Source organism: Felis catus, chromosome X (genome assembly GCF_018350175.1).
Source record: "Felis catus isolate Fca126 chromosome X, F.catus_Fca126_mat1.0, whole genome shotgun sequence".
Classification (NCBI taxonomy): domain Eukaryota; kingdom Metazoa; phylum Chordata; class Mammalia; order Carnivora; family Felidae; genus Felis; species Felis catus.
Genome location: NC_058386.1, coordinates 11,876,963 through 11,904,321, shown reverse-complemented (window position 1 = coordinate 11,904,321; position 27,359 = coordinate 11,876,963). Strand labels below are relative to the sequence as shown.

General features: G+C 47.7%; 1 protein-coding gene across 3 annotated transcripts; it reads left to right on the top strand.

The window, feature by feature from the left end:
• On the top strand, positions 1–27,204 carry ASB9 (ankyrin repeat and SOCS box containing 9). Of its 3 annotated transcripts, none has more exons than XM_006943579.4 (7): positions 1–456; positions 7,814–7,893; positions 16,199–16,306; positions 19,643–19,793; positions 21,345–21,479; positions 23,198–23,457; positions 26,970–27,204. In XM_006943579.4, the coding sequence occupies exons 1-6, from the start codon at positions 366–368 to the stop codon at positions 23,419–23,421; spliced, it is 789 nt and encodes a 262-aa protein (XP_006943641.3). In that variant the 5' UTR covers positions 1–365; the 3' UTR covers positions 23,422–23,457; positions 26,970–27,204. The 3 variants fall into 3 exon arrangements, with proteins under 3 accessions (XP_006943641.3, XP_019679130.3, XP_006943639.3); XM_019823571.3 differs by having other exon boundaries at positions 9–393; positions 23,198–23,389; XM_006943577.4 differs by having other exon boundaries at positions 22–456; positions 23,198–23,389.
• Positions 27,205–27,359: the final 155 nt, after the last annotated feature.

Sequence of the window (27,359 nt, the reverse complement as noted above, 5' to 3'; positions counted from 1 at the left end):
CAAGGCTTCCTCACTGATTGGTCTCAGTTTGGGAAAGGACGTGACATCAGCAACTTTGCAGACTTGGGCTGGGGGGCTGTTGTGAGCTTTGGCCAGCCTCCAGCCAGCTAGGTGGAGCGTGTGTATGTGTGTGTGTGCGCGCGTGTGTGTACACGCGCGAGCGCGCGTCTGGGCGCGTGCGTCTGTCTGACCACAGGTAGTGCTCAGATTACCCTGCCTGTACTGTTCTCTGCTGTTCTCTACCGTCTGCCCAGGACGGTGCGGCTCAGCCAGCCACAGCACTGGAATCCCAGGAGCATGGAATTTGGAGTTCTGTGAACAACTGAAGTGGAACACAGACCTCTCCTGGCCTAGGAAACAGCACCATGGACGGCAAGCCAGGGGGCAGGAGCAGTAAGTCCTTGAGACCAGAAGACAATCCTGACACCAGTTTCTTTTCAAACCCATGGATGGGGGGTGAGTCCAGGGGCTCCGGAATCAGAGTGCTGGGGGGCTGGCTGATGCGATCAGGAGAGAAGAGGGCGGGGTGATTTCAGTGGCTCCGTCTGAGGTGTGTCCAGGGGGCAGCTACCGGACAGATGGCCACCGCTTGCTGGTATATATCCTTCACACGCTTGTCAATAACGCCTATACCTCTATCTGCAGAGTCCTAGAGACCACACAAAGTCAACTGTCACCGTTTACTCACCAGTAAAAACTTGAGCTCCGAGGAATTATACTGTGTGGGTCAAATGTATCACATATATCACACTGGAGGCACAAAAGTTCCTTATAACTAGGACATTTTTACTGCCAAAACATTTATGAAAAGGTCTTAGGTATTTGGTGTTTAGGTGGGGCTGGCTTTATAAATGATGTTCAGACATTGAGCACTGATTGATTCGCCTTGAAAGCAGACTGTTGTTTGTTTGTTTTAACTTTGGAGAAGCGTCTTTCAGGTGTGATTCTCAACTGTTAGGTGGTGTCCTTGCCAACTATCAAGATTCATGCCTCTGGGCAACTGTCATTTCTTGTGAGCGTTCAGCAGGTGCCCGCTGACCGAAGGGATGCTGAAAAATGGGTCTAAGCATTAGAGGCGAGATCATTACATTCAGGTTCATATTATCAGCAAAACTGCCCACAACGCTTGTCTATAGGGACCCAGCGGTCAGGTAGGACTTACCCCTCTCCTAGAGTGCGGCTGCTGAAAGGGAAAAAACACAAAAAAATAAAATACAACATGCCTTCCCTCTGACTAACTGAGCAGAGAGGACTGCTCATTCATTCATTCATTCATTCATTCATTTATCCGATTTTGCTCGTCAAAGAAGCAGACTCACTCCACAGTGAGTAGGATTGGGATCCGCAAAGGGAGAACTGGATTAATCAGATTTATTGGGCACAAACTTGGAGCAGTAGAAAGCAGAGTGGCCCCCAAAATTACTTCACAAAAATGAATTTGCTAACTGTACTTTTAAAGCAGCAAATTGTATTTCCAGGTCAATATGGGAAAGAATCCATAATTTGGAAGACTTCCCCACCTGATTTTTTTACACCTAAGTATTAGGTTTATTTTTATTTCCACTCGAGAGGGGTGCCAAGCCATTTTCACTGATTAGGGTTTCTAAAGATCCTAATCCAACTCCGTCTGGGGCCCGATTGGTGGGGAGGGGAGGGCGGGTGTCCACATACTCAAAGGTATGGTGCTTAAAAAGTGGACAAAGTGTCACAACTAGAATGCAGAGAGTCTTAGGGAGGCTGCTGCTGAGAACTGGTCTGGAGAGTTGGAACTAGATAATGGAGCTACAAAGGCTAGGTGGCGTTTAGCCTTCATGAGGCAGGCAGTTGGGAGCCATCGATGGTTCTGGAGTGGAGATCTGGCAATAATGAAAACCGTAAGTAAATGAATCTGGCAGCCGCAGCCAGGATGGATTGTGGGGTCATGGGAAATTGTTGGGCTAATCCACTGGTTCTCCAACTCTCATGCATATGGAGAGCCACGGGGGAGCCTGCCGCACCGGTGAGTGAGAGAAGCAGGGAGGGGGGTCGGGGGTTGTCATTCCACAGGAACTAAAAGGAAGACAAGTTTCCGAAGAAGCAGAAGTCACAAGGTAGTGGCAGGACACCTCTGCTCTCCCACCTCCTCCTCTGCGTCTGACTGGCAAAGTCCTACTCGCCTTCCACACGCAGCCCCGCCGCCGCCACCACGCAGCCCTCCAGGGCTTTCTCCCGCTCCCTGCCCGGGTGGAACCTCTCTCTCCCCTGCTTGGCGTCAGGCCTGCCGCCGGGCCACCACCTCCATTCTAGCCCAGTCGCCTCTGTTTATGCTTCTGAATTCTTGACCGTGGCGAAGTGTGGAATGTGAAGCACCCGGAATGCTGTTTCCAAACGGCCACGTGGAGAAGCTCCGAGAAGTTCGGCTCAGGTGAGGCTTATTCCCGGCACGGGGCCGATCGGAGGGGAACCAGTGGCCGGCCTGGGGGAGCTCTGCGGCCCCGGCTCCGGCCTCTCCCTGCGGGTCTGTCTCCACCTCCTACTCTGGAGGAAGGGAGCAAAGGCTGTGCACGAGGCAACCGGCTCCTCGTCGAGATTAACGCTTGAATCCTCTGCCCCAGGAGCAAAATAAGAATGTCTTCCCCCTCCCCCGCCGAACATACCTTTTTACGGGTTGAATTGTGTCCCCCCTCCCGCCCACCAAAAGACTCGTGGCAGCCCTAACCCCCAGCACCTCAGAATGTGACCTCATTTGGAAATAGGATTGCAGATGTAATTAGTTACCATGGGGTCATACTGGGGGAGGGTGGGCCCTGATGCGACGACTGGTGTCCTTGTAAGAAGATGGGAGACACGGGGAGAAGCATTGTGACGGCACAGGCGGAGATTCGAGTGGTGCGTGCGCCAAAAAGACCCAACGACGATGGTGGCCACCACCTGAAGCCAGAAGAGGCCAAGAAGGATTCTTCCTTAGAGCCTCTGCACACGGCACGGACTTTGTTCCTCACCTCTAGGCTTCAGATCTACACGACCGTGCCTTTCTGTCGTTTGAAACCAACCAGCGTGCGGTACTTTGATACGGCGGCTCGGGTGAAACTAACTCATATCCACTCCTAGAAACTTTTAGTGGCACCCGGGTGGCTCAGTCGGTTGAGCGTCCGACTTCGGCTCAGGTCGTGATCTCGCGGTGCGTGAGTTCGAGCCCCGAGTCGGGCTCTGTGCTGACGGCTCAGACCCTGACACCTGCTTCCGATTCTGTGTCTCGCTGTCTCTCTACTCCTCCCCTCTTGCATTCCCCAACCCCTCAAGTAAATACCTAAGAAAAACATTTAAAAAATTAAACAAAAAAAACTTTGGAAAACACCTTGAAGGAGAAACTAAACACCACCCATAACCCACTGAGCAGGTAACCACGGTTCCCGTTTGTAGTGTCGATCCAGCAGGTTTTTTTGGAGACATTTCTTTCCACACAAGATCCAGCCCACCCTGGAGAGAGTGGGCTCCCATTTTAAACAGAAGACAGGCAAGCACAGGCAGGGAAAGGGAAGAATTCTGGGCTCTCGTGGCGGATTTTGAGATCTCGGGGTGCCTCAGCAGGGACAGCTTTTCTGGAGCAAACCTGCCCGAGCAGACAGAATGGGTGATGATGTGAGGTCCCTGCGCAGAAAGTGGCCCGAGGGGGAGAGAGACGGAGACAGAGAAAGAAGAGGCTGGGGTGGGGGTGGGGGGGACCGGAGCAAGAATTACAGCGGACAGGCCTCACTCGCCCAGCGTTGCCTCAGTGGGCCTTTCTATTTCCTGTTTCTGTCCGTGAGACTATGTTTCTCTCTCTGGCCTCTTTTTTATTTGTCTTGGAATCCAACCAGGGTCCCCACCGTAGCTGTAAACCCGGCGCCCGGCTCTCTGCAGTGCCATCGACCCGAGGCAGGTGCCCTGCCCCCTCAGGGCAACCCAGCCTCCCTTTTTGCCCCTTGACCTGGCAGAATGTTGCGTGTACCGGTCTCCTCTGAAATGATGGAAATTTACAAAGTCATTCCAGAGATTGCAATAAAAACGAAATGGCCTCCTTCCTAATGTGCTGTAGGGTTTGACGGAGACTCGACTGAAAAGAAAGGTAGGTTTAATGGCACTAATTGGAGGGCGTGTGGAGTGGGTTCGTTAGGAGAGCCGCCCGCCCCTACTGCATCTGTGGCATTGCCAGTGACCCCATTTGGCATCTAGCGTTTGGCAGTAAAACCCTTAGACCCTGGCTGAGCAAGTGTTGGGGAGGAATCTTCAATATATACTCAGGGCTTGGACGAGGGGTTGGATACAGATCACGGCCCTTGAATTTCGAAGCCGGTGGTGGGGTCAAGTGGAAGGGGGGGGGTGGTGACCTTGAGTGGCCTCTTCATCCAGCCTCCTACTGGGAGCATTTCCGTGTTTTGGCAGGAATAGGTCCCCTTTCCTGCCCTTTCTGCGCCCTCTGGTTGTTAGCAGGAAGGCGGGCACAGCTGCTTCTGGGTTTAATTGCACGTATTGCCTGTAGCTCATTGCCTGCTCGGGTGTGGGCTCTGGAAACCCCTGGAGAAACCTCTCCCTGAGCTTCCCAGGCAGGATCACACAGGATGGACTTCTCAGCCGTCTCTTCAGTGTTTTGGAGAGCTAATGAGAGTGTGTGTTTGGACTAGTCCATGTTGCAAATTATGGTGTTTACGAAACCGTGTGTGTGTGTGTGTGTGTGTGTGTGTGTACACATATCTCCATGCTCTCAATGCTAGAAAAAAAAACCCCTATATCCGCTGTCACATTTTTAAGCTTTTACATAATCACCCAAGTGTTCAGAGACCTGTTGAGGTCTCTGAAGTTTGGCTTTTCAAGGACCCCAGTTTTTCTCCTGGGCAGGAGCGACAGACACCCTATGATAGGTTCACCAAACGCTAGTCCGAAATGACTTTAAATTACGAAGGGAAGTCTCATACACTTCTCGTGGGAAGATACGTTCGTACAACCGTTTTTGGAAAATAGGTCGGAAGTTCCACAGAAGGCTGAACATCGGGTTCCCGTGTCCTAGAGCACTTCTACTCCTAGGTACGAAACCAAGAGAACTGAAAACGGCCACCCAAGAATGGGCACATGAATGTTCACAGCAGCATTATTCATAACAGCTAAGAAGTAAAAACGACACGGATGCCCGCCAACTGATGAATGAACAAATAAAATGTGGTTTCTCTATACAGTGGGTATTATTTGGCCATCAAAAGGGATGAATTACTGATGCATATGGTAACACGGATGAACCTTGAAACATTATGCTGGGTGGAAGGAGCCAGTCACCAAGGACCGCATACTATGTGATTCCATTTACGTGAAATGTCCAGATCAGGCCAATCTATAAGGACAGAAAGTAGATCGTGGGTTGCCAGGTATAGGGGTGGGGAAGAGCAAACATGGGGAGTGACTGCTGGTGGGCAAGGGGTTTCTTTTGGGGACGATGGAAACGTTCTCAGATTGACCAGAGTGATGGTTGCACAACTCCACAAATCTTCTGAGAACCGATGAATTATGCACTTAAAAAAGATATTTAATTTTTTTTTTGAGAGAGAGCATGGGCAGGGGAGGGGCAGAGAGAGAGGGAGACAGAATCCGAAGCAGGCTCAGGCTCTGAGCTGTCAGCACGGAGCCCGATCTGGGGCTCGAACCCACGGACCTCGAGATCATGACCTCAGCTGAAGTCAGACACTTAACCGACTGAGCCACCCAGGCGTCCCCGAATTGTACACTTTAAATGGGTGAATTGTATGGTATGTGGATTATAAATCAAGCCGTTAGTCACATAGATGGGTGCAGACCGTCAGCCCCCCCCCCCCCCCCAGCACATGTACCGGGGCAACGGCCTGGGCTTCTCGGTGACACAAACTAGTCTGCTTTGTAAATACTACATTCCGAAGCAGGGGTCCACAACTTCAGATGTCCTTTTTTTCCCTCTTAGGGAAGTACAGAATTCCTTATTTACTGTAAATAGAAGGAGTAATGGTTTCATGATAAATGAATCCAAAACAAAGCCCATTTTCGTCTCCACTGGATAATACCGTTGCCTCATTTTTATGGCCTCTGAACAGAGTTCGAATTTAGGACCCAAATTACCTGCCTGGACTGTTGAGGCTCTCAACTCTAATCATCTGAGCTTGCTTTAAGAGACCACGATCCATTAGGGTCCATTTGCACGTTTATTTAAAACTGATTTTCCAAACCTTTCTCGATTTTTGGCTCTTTCTTCTCACTCAAGATTTTGTGCGGGTGGCATTTTGCATTCGTGCCAACAGTGCAGAATTCGTTGTCCTTTTACTTCTAATTTGGAGAGAAATCTTTCCACATCTGCAGTCTGAATTGTAGGCCCCCGGCCACTAGAAACAGCGATGTTTTTCCTGAGAGGCTCCGGATCCTCAGAGGGCGCCGTGAGTACGTGAAGTTTGTGTTGAGCATATGGTTTTGGGAGGTCGCGGAAAAGCCGTTTGACCTTAGGTACTCTTAGTGACCCCAGGAGAAAGCACTGGGCGGACAGTGTGTGGGCAGGTTCATTCAGCCTCCTCTCACCTGAAAATGCTTCACGAATCCGTCTGGAAGGATGGTAATTTGCTTCCTGGGACAGATTTTCCGGGGCATTGGTAGCCCTGTCTGGACAGCAGGCCGACCTCAGCCAACACGTGTTAAGTACAAAGTGTGCTAGCCTCCTCCTTTCTGGCTTTTCATTTGGTAAGGAACTAGCAACTTCTCTGGTTCCCTAGGCGTCCTTCGCTTTTAGGAGACACCAGTTCCTTTCCAAGGCGTGCCTCGTATCAGACGGGCCTCCTCACCTTCTGACTTCCTGTGTTTGTTCTGGAAATCAGAACACGGCTCGAGATGAGGAAAGCTCCGCTCTGTGCCTCATGCGGGTTACCTCCACATTCAGTTCAAGAGACCAGAGCATTTAATTTCATGTGTTGGCATAGGGCTTATAGGCTTCCTTCCTAAGAGTGTGTATTCTTCCCATACGGTTGTAGAGTAATTTTGCCATTTTTAATAGCAGTGCTGGTGGGGTATAATCCAGACGCCGATTAATGGTAGGGCAGGATAATGATAGTAGCTAATAGGTATTGAGTTACGGGTAAGTATATTGCTGTCCTCACACGACAGGGAAGGAAACTGAGGCTCAGAGCCTGTCCCGGGACCCACAGCTCAGAAGCAGCCACACAGGTCTGAATCCAGGCCTCTCTTTAACCCCATTGGCGTGCCGCCTTTTGGGGTAAATAATGTCCCCCGTTACAAGGTCAGAGCAAACTCTAATTTGGGCCTGATACTGGGACAGGAGGTAATCCATAAACAGATAGAGTTCTGTGTCGATCTGATTTCAAACCTAATGGTGCGTGTAATCACACGATTACTACCATCAGTCTGTGGCGCTGTTTGCTGAGACACCAGAGTTTGTATGTCAGACAGGAAGCTAGGCTGGCAACCGCAGCTTAGCACACTAATGCTGCTAATTAGTGAGGCTCTCACTTACCTAAACAGACCGTTTGCCTTTGAAACCACTGGGTAAATGGGAGTCCAGGATTCTCCCATCTCAACCCACCCCTTTTGTCCTCTGTTTGGATACTGGCTGTAGTTCTTTCCTTAGCTATCTAGACCTTTCAAATAAAATGCGTACTAGCCGCATCAATGGAGGGGAGAAATGCTGAAAGGCTCATGGGAGTTTTGGTTGGTTGGCTCCGATGTCTCCATCCAGTAAGACCCCCTCGGGCTCTTACCGACCAGCAAGGATGAGCCTCGTGCATCTGTCGTGCATGAGCAGGAGGTAACCTGTTCTTCCCTTTCCACGCAGATATTGTGTCTGATTGGTCTCCTATGCACGAAGCTGCTATCCAAGGACGTCTGTTGTCTCTGAGAAGCCTCATCAACCAGGTACGTGGCTTTGGGGGAAGCAAAAAGAGAGATAAATATGAAGCGTATCCTACTGTTCACCACACTGAGAAAAAAAATCATTTAGTCGGATATTAAGATACAAACTTCCTCGTCGGCAAAATGAGGTGATTCTTGTCCCCTTGAACCATTTCTTTGGAGGCTGGCGTGATAATAGAATTTAATACAATCCTGCGCACACAATAGGTGCTATAATATCTATCGAGTGAATAACAGGCAGATGAGTGCGTTCAGGCTGCCTTCGCTTTATTCAGTAGACCGCATTCCTGAAAATTATCCCGTGACACATTCTGTTCTCAACTGGGGCGGTTTTACCGCTGAGGGCACATTTGACAATGGCTGGAGACATTTTTGGCTGTCACAGCTGGGAGTGGGGGTCGGGGGGGGGGTGATACTGGTATCTAGTGGGTAGAGACCAAGGATGTTTCTGAACATGGACGGAGCACAGGACGGCCCTCTACATCAAAAAACTCTCCACCCCCAAATGTCAGTAGTGCTGAGGTTGGAAACCCCTGATGTGAAATAAATGCTTGAAATGTCTCTTTAAATGCGTAATCTTGAAATTTTGAAGACATTTTCAGTGTTATTGAACCTCTAGGTGATGGTGACTCCACCCAGTTTGAGATTCGTTTCTCTGCTCCTCAGGTGTCATCTCAAGTCCACACTGATTTAAGTTTCGCTGGTTTGAAACTATTGGGAACTACGCAAAGATACTTTTAAAAAAAGTGGGTTAAATCACCACTCAAAATTCTAATAAAGTTTTTGTTCAGAACGTTCTGTTTTCTGAAAAGACTATAGACCTTTTCACTTGACAGTCTGGCCCCTTCTCAGCCTCATACTTTATTTTTTTAAATGCTTATTTAGTTTTGAGGGAGAGAGAAACAAAGTATGAGCAGGGGAGGAGCAGAGAGAGAGAGAGAGAGAGAGAGAGACACAGAATCCGCAGCAGGTTTCAGGCTCTGAGCTGTCAGCACAGAGCCTGACCCAGGGTTCGAACCCACAAACTGTGAGATCATGACCCAAGCTGAAGTCAGATGCTCAACTGACAGAGCCACTCAGATGTCCCTCAGACTAAAGTTTTAAATGCATAAAGCACAATACCGAAGACTTTTCAAATTGTTACAAAAATCAAACGTGACATAGTGATGTAAAATGCATTAAATAAGATTTAGTTGGTGATGCTAATAACTACCCTATTTTCTAAGTAGGTTGAACATGTATTTTGAGATATTTCAGACACCTACAATAGTTATAATGTGGGGCACCTGCGTGGCTCAGTCAGTTAAGCTTCCAGCTTCAGGTCGGGTCATTGTCTCACAGTTCGTGAGTTCGAACCCTACCTCAGGCTCTCTCTCTCTACTGTTGGCGCTGAACCCGCTTTGGATCCTCTGCCTCCCTCTCTCTCTGCCCCTCCCCTGCTCACTCGTGCTCTCTTTCTCTCTCTCAAAAATAAACATTAAAATAATAGTAATTATTATAATGCAATATAAGTATCTGTTATTCCTCTCAGTGATTGTCCTATATACTGCTATTACTACTGTGGTTTGTTGTCTGGAGTCATAATGGAAGGACATCGTACATCCTAGGTAGTTGTTAGTGAAAATAAATGTTTTAAATTAAAAAAAAGTCCAATTTCATGGGCCTATCTAGACTGAGAAATCCTTCTATGAGATAACAATTTCTAAAGAAAAATTTGAGACCACCCTAAGCCACTGTCTTCAGCTGTTTATGGTACCAGCGGCCTATTATCAATAGAAATATAGGTAGGAACACATAACTCTAGCTTAAAGCCGTTAAGCCGCTTCCCAGATAAAATGAAACATTTACCTTGTTTTGATAGGATGAAAAATGATCGCTGTAGCTTCTATATATCACTTATTAAATTGGACTGACATGCATTTGTATTCAGTATTTATATGTTTAGTGCGCATCAGACGGAACCATTTCTTTATCTGAGCTCTATCGCATTATGTGAGCAAGTTGTCTTCTTGGAACCTCAATTTCTGCCTTCATAAAATGAGCATTCCAGTAACTACCCGTATTAGTCAGATCCTGCTGTGCAACAGAGCACCCCACACTCGGTGCCATCGTGCAATGAACAGTTATTTCTAGCTCACGAGTCTTTGGGTCAGCCAGCCGAGGCTGGGCTTGGCTCCAAGCTGTGGGTTGGGTCCAGCTGTGCTACATGTGTCTCCCATTCCTCTTGTTCTCAACGCAAAAGGCCGGGCAAAACCCCACCATGCACGAGGACTTCCAGTCTGTTTACGTCACATCTGCCAACATCCCGTTGGCCAAAGCAAGTCAGACGCCCGGGTCTGAAGTCAAGGATGAAGGAATTATATTTTGTCAACTATGAGGTGATGGCAAGGGTGTGAATGTATTATACTGCTAGAGGGGAATACAGAATTAAGACCAAAAATTCAGTCTGTTATGTTACCTTATGTGGGTTTGTGAGAATGAACCGAGGTGACGTCCTGTAACTTACCTACTCCAGTTACCGTCACCACACATGGTATTTATTCTCTGACTACGATCTAATGACACTTCCAATAACGATCAAAGAATAGTGACAAACACAGGTGCTACACCAAACAAACACATTTTAGGAAGGGGAATAAGACCAAACATTGAGATGGCTGTAAAACAAAGAGAAAAGAAAAAGAAATTCTCATGTGGCCCAAGAAGGGAGAAACTGAATCCGTAATTCATTATTCTTCACGGTGGCTTCACATTAAAATAATCCAGGACATTTTTTAGCAATAACAATGCCTGGGCCTCACTCCAGGTATTCTGATTTAACCTAGGGCCATCTTCATGCATTGGTGGTTTTTAAAAAACGTTTGTTTATTTATTTTGAGAGAGAGAGCGTGAGTGGGGAAGGGCAGAGAGAGAGGGAGGGAGAGAGAATCCCAAGCAGGCTGTGCACTGTCAGCACAGAACCATGAGACCGTGACCTGAGCTGAAGTCTAGAGCCAGACGCTTCACTGATGGAGCCACCCAGGCGCCCCACACTGGTAGTTTTCTAAAAACTCCTGTAGAGCCACTGTGTTCAAGGAATTTTTTTGAAAAGTCCATTTTGACAGTGTAGGAGAGACAGATACAGGCATTTGACAGGAAAGAAATAGTATAAGGAAAGGAACAAAAAGACTGATAAGTTGGATTTCTTTAAAATTAAGAACTTCATCAAAAGGCAATGTTTAAAAAGCAAGGAGACAAGCCACAGGTGAGAAAACATTTTACGTATATAAATATACATGTATATGCATATACATAAATATATAAGTAAATATACATATGTATATATTTATATATTTACATATACTTATGTGTATATATTTATATACATATGTGTATATATTTATATACATATGTGTATACATACACACACACACACACATCTTACAAAGGGCTCATATTCCTTGTCTAAAATCAATACAAAAAAGATAGGCAACCCAACAGAAAAATGAGCAAGACACTTGGACTGGCATTTCATAAAAAGGGATATCCAAATATTCAACAAATAGATCAAACTATGCTGGTTAGTCATTGGGATAATTCACATTACAAGTGAGAGATTGTATTGCCAGCTTCTCCCACCAGAAGGGTTACATTTCAAAAGACAGATAATACCAAGTATCGGCCAGAATGTGGGGCAACTGGGACTCTTGTATGCTGCTGGTGGGAGTATAAATTATACAAATCACTTTGGGAAGTTGTTAAGCGATATTTACTAAAGCTGAAAATATCCCTACCCCATAACCCAGCAATTCTACTTCTAGGTCTGTATGCAACAGACACAGATACGGTAAGACCTTCGATTGCAAGTAACTTGTTCCGCGAGTGATTACAAGACGAGCAAACATTTCTAATAAATTTTAACTTGATAAACGAGCCATGTCTTGCAGTACGAGTAGTGTGATGCCGAATATCACGTGATCACAACTGAGCCAATGGTTCTTGAGGTTTGCTTTGACCCATGAGTGCTTTGGTTTACAAGCATGTTTCTGGACTCATTGTGCTTACAAACCAAGGTTTTACTGTATGTGTGTCTGTGTGTTCAGCAAAGGGCACAAACAGGTCTATTCATAGCGGCATTATTCATAAGAGCAACAGAACAAAAACCTTGAGAGCAACCTCAGTGTCCATCAAAAGTAAAATGGTTAAGTATATGATGGCATATTACTCAACGAGACTCTGTACGGCAATGAAAATGGACGAATAAATGAGTGTGACAAGCATAATATTGAATGAAAGGAGCCACGCGCACACCCACAAATACATACTTCATGGTTCAATGAACATAATATTCAAAATCAGGGAAAATTAACGTATGGTGTTACAGATCAGCATCGTGGATGCCTTTGTGGATGAGAGGTGGGTCATAATTTGGATAGCGTGTATGTGGGCTTCTGGTAATGTTCTTTTTCTTTGCCTGTGTAGTGATGAGATGTATATTTCTTTTATGATAATTCCCTGAGATTTACGCTTAGGATTTATTAACTTTTCTTTATTGCACTTCCATAAAAATTTATTTGAAAAAAAAAAAAACAGTAGCAGTTTGTTAGGCCAGCAGAAAGCAATTAAGGAATCACTTGACCATAGTGGGACCTTAATTTGGTGGTTCTCAGTCTGGACTGCACATGTGGAATCACCTTGAGATGTCTGGGATAAGGTGGAGCTCTTAAAAATACTGATGCCCGACTTCTATGTCCTTTGATTATATTGCAAGTGCTCTGGGATGCAGCCTGGTTATCAGGACTTTAAAAGCTCCCCGAGTGATTCCAAGGCACGGCCAAGACCGAGAACCTTAGCAATAAGGTCTCGCTGAGAGCGAGTGGTGAAGACTGGCTTTTCAGCTCCTCGAATAAAACTCCTTATGCTGCCCCCTGAAATCCTCAAACGGCTAAGTCACTAGTGAGTGGATACTAGCAAAGATCCCGGTGTTCTAAAACATCAGATCTTTAGGATGTGGCAGCTGATTGAAGGCTAAGTGATAAAGAATAGGAAGAAATCTCAGATGATGACGGCCTACAAGTTACCGAGCGCTAAGCATTTTGTGTACACCATTTCTTAGTGCTCATACCAACCTTATAGGGTAGGTACAGTTGGCCCCATTTTACAAATGAGGAAGCTAAGGCTGAGGGAGATAAGTAACCGGCTCCAGGCCGCACTGCTTGTTAGGGGATGGTGCCAGCGTTTGAACTTGGGAATCACTCTGCTACCCTCCCTCCGAGGTCTCCATCCGAGGTATGGAACAAGAATAGTGGTGCCATTCAGAGAATGAGGGCTGGCAAGACAAGGAGCCCTTTTCAGGGAGAGCTCGGTTGTTGGCAGAGGGTGAGTTGATGTGGTTAGTTGGGTCCCTAGGTGGTTGTGTCTTAGCAGGGAGTTAGAAACACGTACAAGGGGTAGAGATTTTGTTTTGAAAGCTGTATACCATATGTGGGGAGAGTATTGAGAGACAAAGAAAGGATTTGAGGGCAAATCCCTGAAATGTCTGTATGAGGAGATATTTGGAGGAAAAGGACAGAGTTAGTGAGAGAGGCAGTAAAAGGACAGTAGGAGGCCAGAGATAGAGCCTGTTTTGTTTTGTTTTGTTTTGTTTTGTTTCGTTTCGCTTTGTTTTTTAGGGAGAGCTTGGTTTTAGAAGCCAGAGGAGAGGTTTCACAAGGTTGGGATAAACCCATAGCAAATTCAGAGGTGGAAGGAGGCGGAGGTTAGAGCGATGTATATTGGATTCAATAAGGAGGAAGTCTCTGGTGATCTCTAGAAGCAGTTTCAGCGGGATTGTGTTGGTAGATGAGAGAAGGGCTAGAAGTTAAAGAAAGGGGGGCAGGCTATTTCTGAAAAAAAAACGGCATGGGGAAGCAAAGGGAAGAAGAGCATTGGATGCAAGTTTGGAAGAGGGTGAGGAATGAGGAAGGGAAGACTTTGAAACGCAAAAGGAAAGTCTGCCTGAAGAGGAGAGAGTGGGGGAACGCATGTGAGATGTGGCCGAAAGAAAGTCGTGAGGTGGCAGAGGGACCCGTGAGGCTGTTGGGGTGAGCTCACCTGTTCCTGCCTCAGAGAAAGGAGCAATGGTAGAAAAGACTGGAGACATGCAGAGAGTGGAATGTAGGAAGTCCTCCCATCAAGTGGCTTTGATCTCCTTGCTACAGAAGGGACTGGTGTATTCTGATGAACATGAGAGACAGGTATTCATGACCTTCCTCTGTGCTGAGTGTAGAGAACGATGTGTCAGTTGAGTATAGGACAAGGGGAAAAGTGTAACCTTGTAGTCTGAAAGTTGGGGCGTATGATTTGAGGCTGGGACAGAAAGCCGCCAGGTACCGAGCACTGTGTCCCCATGGGTGTCCCGATACTGCCCAGCCTCAAGGACCCATCAAAAAGAGCATCTGATTATAGACTGAGAGTAGGGACGATTGATTATAGAAAAATTAAAGTAAGCCATTTAATCCATTACCCCCCCCCCCCGAGAACCTATTGCGGACTGGATCCCGTATGAAGTAATGGGTTAAAAATTACTTCACAATATTATACGATTCAGATTTGTCGATAATTCAGACAAATTGCCACCGTTCATTTAAAGTGGAGCTGTAGTTCAGTGACGAACTGTACGTGGAGTCCTGAGTTTGCAAAGCGAACCTTAACGCAAAGGAACCTCTTTGTAATATGAATATGTAATATGTGGTGAAAGGTTTTTGTATGGCGATTAATTTCTTTTTTGCATTTTCATTTACCTGGGCGTTTGTATAAGTACCTAAATGATTGCTTAGAAATGGCAGTGGTCTCAAAAAAAAAAAATGGCAGTGGTGACTGCAGGAGTACATTTCATCTCATGATCTGTTGCACATGGAAAAACGCAAGTAACATTTTGCTGTGAATTTCTTGTGTGCTCTAGCAGTGCGAGTGGAAGAGATAGGACAAATATGGAGCACTGAGAGGACGGTAAAAAAGGACTGGAAAACAAATCTTTGAGGGGATGCCTCCAGTTAAATAATAGTAAAATCAAATAGCAGATGTCGCCCTAAAGTCCATGAGCAGTACTTGTAAAGGGAGAAATGCAAGAACTCCGTTCTTCTTGAGTTGCGGTCAGTAAGCATTTCTGAAGTGCACATTGGGTACAGATGGGATGTGAGGTTACAAAGGGAAGGAAGATATTGTCCCTTCTCTCTCTGGGAATAGCAGAGCTCGCGGGGGGGGGGGGGGTTGCAAAATGCTGAAAGGGATGTTGGAATCTCTCATTTACAAGTGGATTGTTTCTAGTCTCCCAGAACCATCCCCCCGCCCCAGGCCCACACAAAGAAGGGCTCTGGATTCAGGGTCCTGTGGACTCAGGTGTATGTCCAGAATTGTTGGACCTCTCAAAAATCTACGAGGTCACCCATCAGAGGGTAAAAGCCGACAGGACAGGGTGATCGGGAGGTTGACTGACTCATAAATGTCCACATAAGTGGAAGAACGTGTGTTAGGAATGATGATGTGGGACGCAATTTATTGGAATGGTTTTAGGCAAATTGTAACTCTTCTGGGAAGAAAAGCTAAATGTGTCACTAAGTCATCACTTAAACTAACCGGGTTCTTAACCGATGTGTCCCAAGGAAAAGAACTTTTACTGTACTCAGTTTCCTCCTGTTAAGGATAATGTAATCCACCATCGGGGGGTCTGTGGAGCCTCTCCTGGAGCTCTTTTGATGTTTTGCTTGGGTTTGGCTCGTAATCCATCTCCTGGAGAGCACATTTCCCCAGAGGCTGATGAACCCCAGGGCCTTCAGACAACTTTCTTGGTTCTTTAGTCCTCGAGCACCTGGAGCAAGAATGTACTTGCCCCTCTCCTTTGGGACTTTCTGCCTCTGCCTGTGGGGGTTCACCTCATGCTTTGGCCCTGTGTTAGTCATCTCTTGCTATGTAACGAATTACCCCCAAAGCCAGCGGCTTAATGTAATAGACATATATTAGCTCACAGTGTCTGTGGGTCAGGAATCTAGACACAATTTGCCTGGGTGAGGGACTCCTGTGAGTCTGCAGTCAAGGTGAGGGCCAGAGACATAGTCATCTTAAGGGGCAACTAGAGGCGGACCTGAGTCCTAACTCACTTACATGGCTGTTGGCGAGCATGAAAATGCCTTGTTTGTTTGTTTTATGTCATCAGGAATACCTTAGCGTACCGTCAGACTGTGAGCCAGGTTGACTTTAAAAGAATTGTCACAGCTCTGGATCTGTGGCTCAAAACCAACCCTACGGAACTGTCGCTTTGCACTCATTACTCTGCCCATTTCCTCTCCAGGGGTGGCCTGTGAACCTCATCACAGCAGATGGTGTGTCCCCACTCCATGAAGCCTGCCTTGGAGGTCACGTCTCCTGTGCAAACATTTTATTAAAGCATGGAGCTCAGGTAAGTGCAGCTCAAATAATGTCTTAGAAACCACGAATGACAAACGAGTACTTCTATCCCTTTTGAATAATTTCCAGCATTTTTGACTAGCCTGAGTTGAGGTTTGAAGAGGGGTGTTTTCAAACGTTGAATGTCCATCAGCCTCTTTGCTTTAGCAATAGATGAAGTATTGAGTTTTTAGCTAGAAAGTAATGATTTGCGTCTATATCATATTCTTTAACAGTCACTACTGAGAAACACCTGTTAGATATCCGCCTTCATTCCTGAGGCTGGCAGGTAATGAAATATTTTGGAAAACATAGACCATTTGGCTCCTTAAGACCTGAATAATGGTCTCAAACCATGTCTACCATTTCCGAATATTGGAAACTTGGACACGTTACTTAGGCTCTGAGCTTTAAGAGTCTGTGTCTGAGAAAAGGGAGAAAATGACAAGGAAGTTATGTAGCTTCTTGTGGTTTTGTGAGGATTGAGAGACGTGAGGTATAGGATTATTATTTGAAGGGCGAGAATCAGGATGGCATAATGAGGTCCTAGAGAAGGAAGACACAAAGTCATTACGTTTGAAAGTAGGGACCAGTAAGTCTTCCGTTAACTAAGTCCCCCATGTTCGAAAGTGATGGCCGAGTCTGATCAGAAAATTATATATATATGTATATGTATATATATACACATATATATGTACATATATATACACATATGTATATATACATATATATGTACATATGTATATATACATATGTACATATATGTGCACACATGTACACATGTACATATGTACACACATATGTACATATGTACACACATGTATATGTACATACGTGCATATGTACATATGTATGTGTGCGTATGTATATTTACATATGTATATGTACATATGTACATATACACACACATATATGTACATATATACACATATGTATATATACATATATATGTACATATATATACATATATGTGTATATATACACATATATATGTATATATACATATATATGTACATATATACACATATATGTGTATATATACACATATATATACATATATGTATATATATGTGAGTTTCTCATATTCTCTCAACCGGCATTCACTGAGCACGTATTATGTGCCTAAACTCTGGATAAAGATTCTTAGGACCTTTGTAAACTACACGAGGGCACAGCCAGATAGGTAAACAGGTGAATAAGTGAATATAACCCTCGTTACTTTAATAGATAAACCCTGAAATCTCAGTAGCCTAATGCAATCAAAGTTGATTTCTTGCTCAACTGAAACTCCCGTGTGGGTGTTCTCTGTTGGGTGGCACTCTCTGGGGGTGATTCAGGCACGCACGCAGCCTCCTTTCAGCCTGTTGCATCCATCTTCGACAAGTGGCTTTCACGTGTGTTCCTAGTGGTGGCCGCCACTCCGGGTGGCCAGAAGGAGAAAAGATGCAGAAGATTGCGCATGGAAGACGTTCAAGGGCCTATCTTGGCGGTGACATCTATCACTTTTGCCCGCACCCCGTGGGCCGGAAGTCAGGCCACGTGTAACTGCCCGGGAGGCGGGGAAATGTAGTATGGCCGTGAGCCGCAAGGAGCGGAAGTTGGTTTGTTGAATGCACAGCATCTCAGCCACAGCAGGCCATTACACGGCGCTCTTTTTGCCCACTATATCCTGCGGTGTAACAAAGCGCCCCGACTTAATGACTGAAGACAATAGCCATTTATTTATGTCACAAATCCTTGTGTTGGCCAGATAGTTCTTCTGGTCTGTCCTGCTTCGGCTGACGTCAGCTTAGGCATTGGAGGTTAGCTGACCGGTTGGCTGGGGCAGGCTGGTTCGTGATGACCTTGGCGAGGATGGCTGAGGAGACGGAAAATCCCCGCGTGGTCTCTCATCCTTTGGCGGGCAGCCTGGGCCTGTTCACGTGGTAGCGGGGATTCCAAGAGCATCAAAAGAAGGTGGGCTCTCAGCTTGCGGCACATTTGCTGTTGTCCCATCGGCCAAAGCAAGTCCCCTGCGCACGCCCCGATTCAAGGAGGAAGAGCGGTCTCCGTCCCGTGAGGGGAGGAATTGCAAGGCTACATTGCAAAGGGATATGCATCCTGCGCGGAGAATCTGAGGCCATTTTTGCAAACTACCACCATGTGATAAGCATGAACGCTAAGGTGGTTGCTGGGAGCACACAGAAGGGTTCCTGGCCCGTTCGTTTCTGGTGGGGGAGAGAGGAGGCCCGAAGAGGATCCCTAGGGGAAATGATGTCTAAGTTGAAACGTAAAGGACCCGTTGGAATCGGCTGAATGCTGGGTTGTCCGTGCCAGGAAATGGCTTTCTCCTGACAGTAGTCGTAGAGAACCATAGATGAGTGTGTCATCGGGTTTATATTGGGGTTAGGTTTCCACACATGGAAACAGGGCCAGGACTAAGGAAAGGCAGAGAGGCACCTAGGGTGCAAGCTTTAAAGAGCCCCTCACTCTCAGGGCTGTTCAGCATCACGTGCCCCTGGGAGTGAGTGTCTCCTTAAACTTTGCACCCTCACATCTTCTGTGCCTCCCTAATCCTAGCCTTCCTTGGAAATGGCTTGTGAGAATGACTTCATTGTCTTCATAATATCTCTGCTGAACGGATTCACCACAGAATTATTTGACAATGTAGAAAGATTGCATTTGGCTTTGCTCTTTCCTATTCGATTATAGCCCAAACGCCGTGAAGTCGGATGTTAACTTGTAAGTTCCTGTCTGCTTTCCAACGTTTGGAAAGATCGCCCCCAAAGACGATAGTTTTATGGCCCTGTAGGACATTAGCCGGTCTTGTATCTATTAGCAAATGTATTTCAGCATTTAATTGGCTGACTATATAAATTCTGCTTTGAGCCAGCCTTACCCCCTTACCGGTTCCCTCATCGATGAACGAGTTGAATAAAATCTTTGGCACATACTCACCCTGCATTTCTGTGAAAGTCACATTTAAAAATTTTTTAAAGATGTTATGTTAACAACTCTAAAAGGTTACTCTCACTGCTGTGAAGGAAACTGGAATGGTGTGGGATGGGTCTAGAATGGAATGTCTAAAACGAGATTCGTTTGTAAACTATTGGAATTAGCCTAACTAGTTTCAGAGTTCGTGTTCCCGGGGGCGTGGAAATGATAGACTATGCCGTAACATTCTCAGTGCCGAGTGCCGTCCCTCATTCAGTTTTTCGAAACCTTGTGGAATTTGGTATTTTTGTCCTCATTTTATAGCTGTGGAATTTAAGGCTCAGAGGAGTTACACAGCAGCTTGCAAGCAGGGCAGCCTAGATTTGAACCCAGGACACCCCTCTGTCTGCCTTCAGCCTGGAGCTTTTCTTTCTAGGTGAATTGTGTCACCGCCGACTGGCACACTCCTTTGTTCAACACCTGTATCAGCGGCAGCCTGGACTGCATGACTTTGCTTCTACGTCACGGTGCCAGCCCCCACCCGGTGAGCGACCTGGCATCTCCCATCCATGAAGCTGCTAAGAGAGGTAAATCTGAATTTAAGTTTTCCGCCCCTACTTCAACAGACATCTTCCTGTTGAAAGGAAGAAGGAAGAGGAGGGAGATTAAAAAATCTTTTTTTCAATATTTACTTATTTTTGAGAGAGAGAGAGAGAGATTCTTAGCTTATTTCTCAAGGTTTATTTTTGAGAGAGCAGTCAGCACAGAGCCCGATGCAGGATTCGTACCCGTGAGCCGTGAGATCGTGACCCGAGTTGAAGTCGGACGCTTAACCGACTGCGCCACCCAGGCGCCCCCAAATGATTTTATAAAACAAGTTATATCCTTCTATTTTAGGGCCTTGAGGAATGTTGTCACAGGGCCACCTAGGATTTTTAAGTGGAACAAACTTTCAGTTTTTGGAAATACAGGATGTTGTATACAGCTTGGGGTGATTGTCCACCACGCCTAGCCTCATTGAGGTATAACTGACAAATAAAATTGTACACAGTTAAGGTGTACATAATGACGTGATACACATGTACATTACGGAATGGTCACCACAGTCAAATTAATAAAGACATTCATCACCTCATATAGTCGCCATTTTTGTGTGCGTGGGGTGGGGGGAGCACTTAAGATCTACTGTCTCGGCAAATTTCAGGTATAGAGTACGGTATCCCGAACAGTCACCATGCTGTACGATAGATACGCAGGACTTATTCAGCTGGGGTAATACTCTCCACAAAGTCGTAATTTTTCCGACATTCTTCACTCGGGCACAGAACACAACATGGCCAGTTTTGCTCCTCTCCAGAGTTCATTCCCGCCCTCATCACCATCATGACCACACATCGGCGGAAGGGAGAGTTTTTAGCTCCCCGGTGGCTTTCCCAGGACGGCTCCCTGGGAGCCTGACGGCAACCCCATGTGACTGAATCCGTCCATATGCTAATTAGCTCCCAGAGCGTTGACATTTATTCCTTAAGAGACGGGGCAGCTCGTCATATTCGCTGGGTGCATAGAACTCAAATGATGTAAAAAGCGAAACGCAAAGGAGCAATGTTTTAGAGTACAGCCTCCTAGACCAAGCAAGGGTGATGCGGCTTCTGCCAGCCCCCCCTCTGCCAGACTGGGCCCCGCTCCCGTCGGATTTGGCGGCCGAACCCCACCTGGGCCCACGGTGGCCTGTTTCTCCCAGGGCCTGCCCTGGGGGACCCTGTGGGCTGCCTGCCCCATCCCATGGCCCACACCGTGCCCTTTCCTCTTCAGGTCCCCCCGCGGTCCTGTCCCTCCACACCCCTCCTGACCCTCACTTCGGTTTCTATATCCGGGCCGATTACAAGGCCACCAACGCTTGGAAAAGGTTGCCGGTCGCTTACCGGGGCTGGTAAACCCAAGTGGGGCTCTACGCGGAGCTGCAGCTACCATCTCAACAGTCAACCCATTCCCTGATGGCCGGGATTAAACTCATTCCCTATTCCCCGCGCTAGCTTCTGGTCCCGGGGAAATGTACGCACCCCAAACACAGGGAAGGTGCGGTTTCCCCCGCTGAGGGAATTTGTGCGATAGCGTCTTTCTTCTGCTTTGGGCTGCAGGCCACGTGTACTGCGTCGAGATCCTGGCAGCTCACGGAGGCAACCTCAACCTCAACATCAGCCACCTGGGCACCCCTCTGTATGTGGCGTGCAGGAAACAGCAGGTGGCCTGTGTCAGGAAGCTTCTGGAGTCAGGTAAAACATTTTAGAAAGCACGCGAAACAAGGAAAGAAGACGAGAAAGAAATGAAATGCATTTGAAAGCTCTCTGTGTTGTAGCAGGGGACACGGTGGGGGCAGCGGACTCAGACAGGATCAGGGTTCACGGTGACTGTGTTCCCGTGGGGAAATATTTGAACCTGTTTGAATGTTCATTGTCTCCCTTGTAATGCGGATAATGATGATGATAGTATTTCCTCCCAGGGTGGTCCTTGCTTCTCCTCCCTCCCCTCGGCCACCTCCCTCCCCAGTGCGCAGGCACGTTCTTAGCCCTGCTGACTCCCACAGCTGCTGGACCAGGCCTGGGTCTTCCCCCCGGGGCCTCCTTCACCAGTGTGCTTGGTTCTGGAAATTCCACCTGTCCCGTTTGTAGCTCATTGTAAATCTTCTGTTATCCTCAACAAGGCCTATGTAGTACCCTTCTTTTTCACCTCCCTGCTGTTGTCCAGTCTCTTGTTCAACCTTGGAAGACCCATTTCATCACCCCTGTAGTTATCTGAGTCCTGCTTATTCTTCAAAACTCCAGTAACCTTTCCCTTCCCTCGAATGTTCTTAACGTTTTTTGTTGTTGTTGTTGCCTTCTACTCATTTGGCGGCCATTGCCATGAGTTAGAAGATTCATTCTTATTTTCTCTCTCTTTCCGCCTCTGTCTCTCTCTCTCTCTTTCTCTCTCTCTCTCTCTCCCTCCCTTTTTCCCTCCCTCTCCCATAATGCTCTAGGTAGATTTTAAGCTCTCAGGAAAGGGCCAGGTTTCACATCCCTCGCAAAGCCAAGAACAATACGGGAACAATCCAGTTAATATCTGTTCAATCCAGTTAATATTTGTTGAGTGGATGTAGTTTCTCATTTTACTAGAGGGGCAGAAGCTCAGGCAAAACCACACGTCTCCACGTGTCCCCGTGGGAGCTGGCATCCAGCTGGGGTGGGGATTTGTAGAGACTGTAGAGACAGGATTGGCTTGGGATGGGCCTAGAAATCCACCTCATTCCTGAAGAGGAGGACTTTGCCATCTTTCCTGTGACCTTGGAATTGGCCATCTTGTTCTATGAGATGCCCTCACAAGCTAGTTGCTGTTTACAGTCCATATCACACAGTCCCAGGTCCCGGGTTTTACACCCCATAACAGTTGCTCAGTGTGTGAATATGGTGCTCAGTATAGATGAGATTTCACCATCTGGCCTCACTTCCAGTTTGTACAAATATTGACACACCTTTAATAGTGAACGTGCAGCTTTCACACCACCAGGATTCTTGTTGTATGTAACACACCTGTGTATAGCACTCAAAGGCAAGGTGTTTTGTTTTGAAGCTTATTTATTTATTTTGAGGTAGGGGGAGGGGCACAGGGAGGAGAGAGAATCCCAACACGGGGCTCGATCTGGCCAACCACGAAATCATGACCTGAGCCCAAACCAAGAGTCGAACGCTTAACCGACTGAGCCACCCGGGTGCCCCAAAGGCAAGGTTTTAAGCCTCATGTGCAGTATAGCTCATTGTTGTGCCGTCAGTCACATCGTCAGATGGCATCTTCCCCGTATTGTTAAACGGATTCCAGTCATGCCCATTCTTGCGGAACTGCCCTGCCCACTGCAGACGCCCTTTGGTTAAGGACTTTTGCGGCACAGTCGTTTGAGGAGGGGGATGCTGGGACTTGGCTTCTTGGCTGACTCTCCGTTCTTCTTGTGATGGCACAGGAGCAAGTGTGAACGAAGGCCGAGGTCTGGACTCCCCTCTTCACGCAGCGGCCAGGGCATCCAATGGGGAGCTGGCCATCCTGCTCATGGATTTTGGAGCGAACCCCCAGGCCAGGAACGCTGATGGCAAATGTCCCTTGGAGTTGGTGCCTCCAGAGAGCCCTCTGACTCAGATCTTCTTGGAGCGTGAAGGTGCTTCCCCCTTGCCCGAGCCTAGGCCCTAATCCGTAGAGACTCCTGCGGGCTCTAGCGGGAGACAGGTACTTACCGAGTTCTGACTTCTGATACCGTGTGAGAGACCGTTCTCTGCCATCCCCCATTGTGGGGTGCTGAGAGAATCTAGTATTCGACAAGGTACGGTACCGGCTATGTAGTAAGGAACCATCTGTCGTTTGCGATGTTGGAGACAGGCTATCTTGGGTGATAGAGTATTCAGATATGGGGTAGGCCAGCTTTGACAGCATTAACATATCATTAAAAAAATGTTTGATATTAAAGTTACCTAAAACATACTTTAGAATGATGCAGTGGAACCCTCTTTGGGGCTGGACCGTGCCCCTGGATGCCTCACTGCTCTACAGATGGGCCAGGCTACGGGGCGCCGGGTTTGTGGGGGCAAGAAGGCGGCTCATTGGTGATGAGACACTTACTGTTATATGTCAGGGACCACTGAGTCCACACTCCTTCACAAATGAGAACCAGCACTCTGGACCCCAACAACTAAACATTGTCACTGAGCGCCGTGCAAGGGGGTAGGGCTGTGGGCCGGGGTGGGGCGCAGAGACCCCTCCTCCCCTGGCATTCACAATTGTCCCTGGAAATGGAGAGCGGCCCGCTCAGGACCTACTTTTTCACCAGAGTGTGCACTTTGTTAAGTTTTCGGGATTGTGGGACCCTGCATGCGGCCGCCCTGGGAGAAGAGCTCTGACGGCGTGTCATCCGGTTATATTCTCCTCGCGGGCTGAGCATCGGGCCTAGCTCTGTGCAGAATCGTACCGCGGCCGCCGAATCCTTCCCGCCGCTCCGATCGCCCCGGGTACTTGCAGCCAAAGACCTGCCTCAGGGCCCCCCAGACAAGGCCCGTACTCTCTGAGCAGCGTCAGCGGGCTAGGGAAGGCCAGGCCCCGGGCGCAAGGAACGGTTCAATAGAGACCCCTTTACGTTAGGCAGCGGGGTGATCGCCAGGCCATTCTACCTGCGTTTTGGTGATTTGTTTTTTCAAAACAATTCTATCTATCTATCTATCTGTAGGCCTGCTTCTCCAGCAGGTCCAGACCGCACTATGCTTGGGGCCCATGATGTTTTTAGGGACCCACAGAAATGTTGTAATTCCTTTTCAAATCTGAAGGAAAAAAAATGGATAAAACTCAACCTGGATTATGTTTGTCTTTATACCCACACAGTTGTAAAATACCGGTTTTTTTCCCATTGGGAAAGAGGGCCACAAAAGCAGAAGGGCCTCCTGGGCCCCTAAAGTCCCCAAGTCATGTACATAGACACACACACACACACACACACACACACGCACACAATCCCCTCATCTGCCTCAGCAAATAATCCCAGCAGATTTTCCGATCACGTCCACAGGCTCTTCCTTCTACTTTCTGTCCCCAAGCCCATTCGTAGGCTCCTACATTGCCTTTCGTTCCTTCGATTACATTTTGGTGACGGTGTGATCGATGATCCCGCTGGTTTGTAAAATGTCATTTGTCACTGGAGAGACTTACTGCTGCTTTTGCCTCCATGCGTCATTTTCGGAGTCATTTGCCCCTCTCAGCAGCCTGGAAGCCCACAGGAAATGGGGCCAGGCAGGCACAGAAGGCCAGACCTGCAGCTCTAACGCCGCAGATTCTGTCTCTGGATGTCCCTGGAAAGGAGTTCAGGAATAGTACCACCCCACCCGCCTTGAAAAGCGTCTAAAGCAGTGTTTACTCATGGCGCACAAGGAAAACTAAAAAAAAAAAAAATGCCGGTCAGCCCAGTGCGACAGGAGCCACGCCCCACATTACTTTCGCTGTACACCATCGTGTGAAGCGTGAGTGTTGCTGGGCGAAAAAAAAGAAATCGAGACCCAGAGCGACAGACAGTTCGCAGAGAGAAATTAGCTGGTTTTATTACTGAGCAAAGCAAACTGCTCGAACGCTCGCAGGTGCCAGTGCTTTATGGAATGAAGGCTGCAGTTGTACGTCGTCCTACTTACAGTAAACGGCAGATATTCGATTGGTGTCGGTAGCTGCACTGAGCTAAACTCCGATGTCCCGCTTTTCTGCATCGTCCAACAGTTCTTTGTCGGTTCCTCCTCCAGCCGTTCCTGACAGCGTGTCTAGCGCACGTGATTAGTCACGTCCCTCACCATTCCTTTACGAGGTGAACCGAAGTTCGGTTTCCCCACAGTGTACTTTCTGCCGCTTGTTAATGTGTGCCTCGCGCGCGCTGGGAAGCAGTTCGTTAGTACATGGCTCCGGTGGCGCTGAACGTAGTCTGGAAGGTTCCCTCAATCCCGACGGGGGCCTTCGGAATGCGGAAAATCCCGCATTCTTTTTCGTTGATGGTGCGTGCGGCTCTTTCCACCTGCCCTTCTCCGTCACCTGAGAAACAGGCAACCGACTTGTAGGGACGCGGTAGGAAATCCGAGGCCTCTGGATCTTTCCGCGTGTGTTCTCAACCCTGGCTGCACAATAAGATGACCTGGGGCACGTGCCTTTAAAAAAGCCAGATGGGCAGGCCCCACCTAACGTTCACTGACGCGCCATCTCTGGGGTGGGACCCAACACCGTGTGGTTTCAAGCTCCCCGGATAGGTGATTCTAAAATGCATCCTGGATCGAGGGCCACTGCCTTCTGGGATTCTTGACGGTGCATAGCTTGGCTTTTTTGTGTGTGTTTGATAAGCAAAGCACAATTCCCATTACAGTTTGGTGCAGGGGGTGGGGGAGGGGTGGGAAATCGTTCCCCACCCTTTTACTCCATAACGGGGTTTCTCAGCCTCAGCTCTGTTTACCTTTCGGGCCAGGTGGGGGCTGTGCTGTGCACCATATGATGTTTAGCGGCCTCTCTGGTCTCTACCAGCGAGATGCTAGTAGCGCCTCTCCCCCAGGTTGTGACAAACAGAAGTGTCTCTAGGCTTTGCCAACTGTCCCCTCCTTTTCCCCTCCCCCCCAGACCCCTGTTGAGAACCACTGTCCTGGAATGTAAACTCTTGGCTCCTTCCCTGTGCCAGGTTTGTGCTGGCATCGGGTTAGCCCTGAACGCAGAATAAAAAAAAAAACAAATATGACTTAACTCAGGTAACATACACTTACTTGGGCCTCACTGATCGCTCACTTTATCTGAATATCCCGAAACTGCTAAATTATAAAAATACACGTTTGTATCTCGAAATACCCTATCTTTTTTCTTAAGGTAAAAATACAAGGAAGCTGTTAAACATGAATTTTCTCTCCATCCTGGGGAATTTTGTGCGGCTTCGTCATTCCAGACATAGCTGCCTTAGGCCTCCATTAGCGGGAGTAGGCTTTGACTTTTTTTTTTTTTTTCCAGTCTCTTCTAAATCAAAACCTAACAAGCTCATTTGCATGAGATTCCGGGTAAGAGAGACCATGGCCTAAAAATGCTGCCCCCCCCCACCCCCACCCAAGACCAGAACATGGTCTTCGGGAGAGCGGCGTTATCTCCTCGTGACCGTGGTGCGGCTCGGGTGCTGTATAAGGACAGACCAAGTAGTCTTGGGTCGCTGGCACCAACGTGTGGCTTGTCTCGCCGTCTCTCTGCAGGGCCGCCTTCTCTGCTGCAGCTGTGCCGCCTTCAAATCCGGAAGTGCTTCGGAATCCAGCAGCATCATAAGATCAACGAGCTCTTTCTCCCAGAGGAGCTGAAGCGTTTTCTCCTACACATGTAAATGAGCTAGCTCAAAATCTCAGGGGGATATCACAGGCCGCACACGAATGTGGTTGAATGTTGTGGCCACCGGCATTGTGAAATAAACCCAGGTTTATGAAGCTTGGCTAACTTGGTGTCCATTCGATTTTTATCTTCGATGGCAACACGCTGGGCACTTCTGTGTTACGGGTTGGAAGGCATGAGGACACCCCCCCCCCCCGCACCCCCCCGAGAGGGTGGCCAAAAGAACAGCTGTCGTTTGAACCTCGACTGCGGCCCCGAGC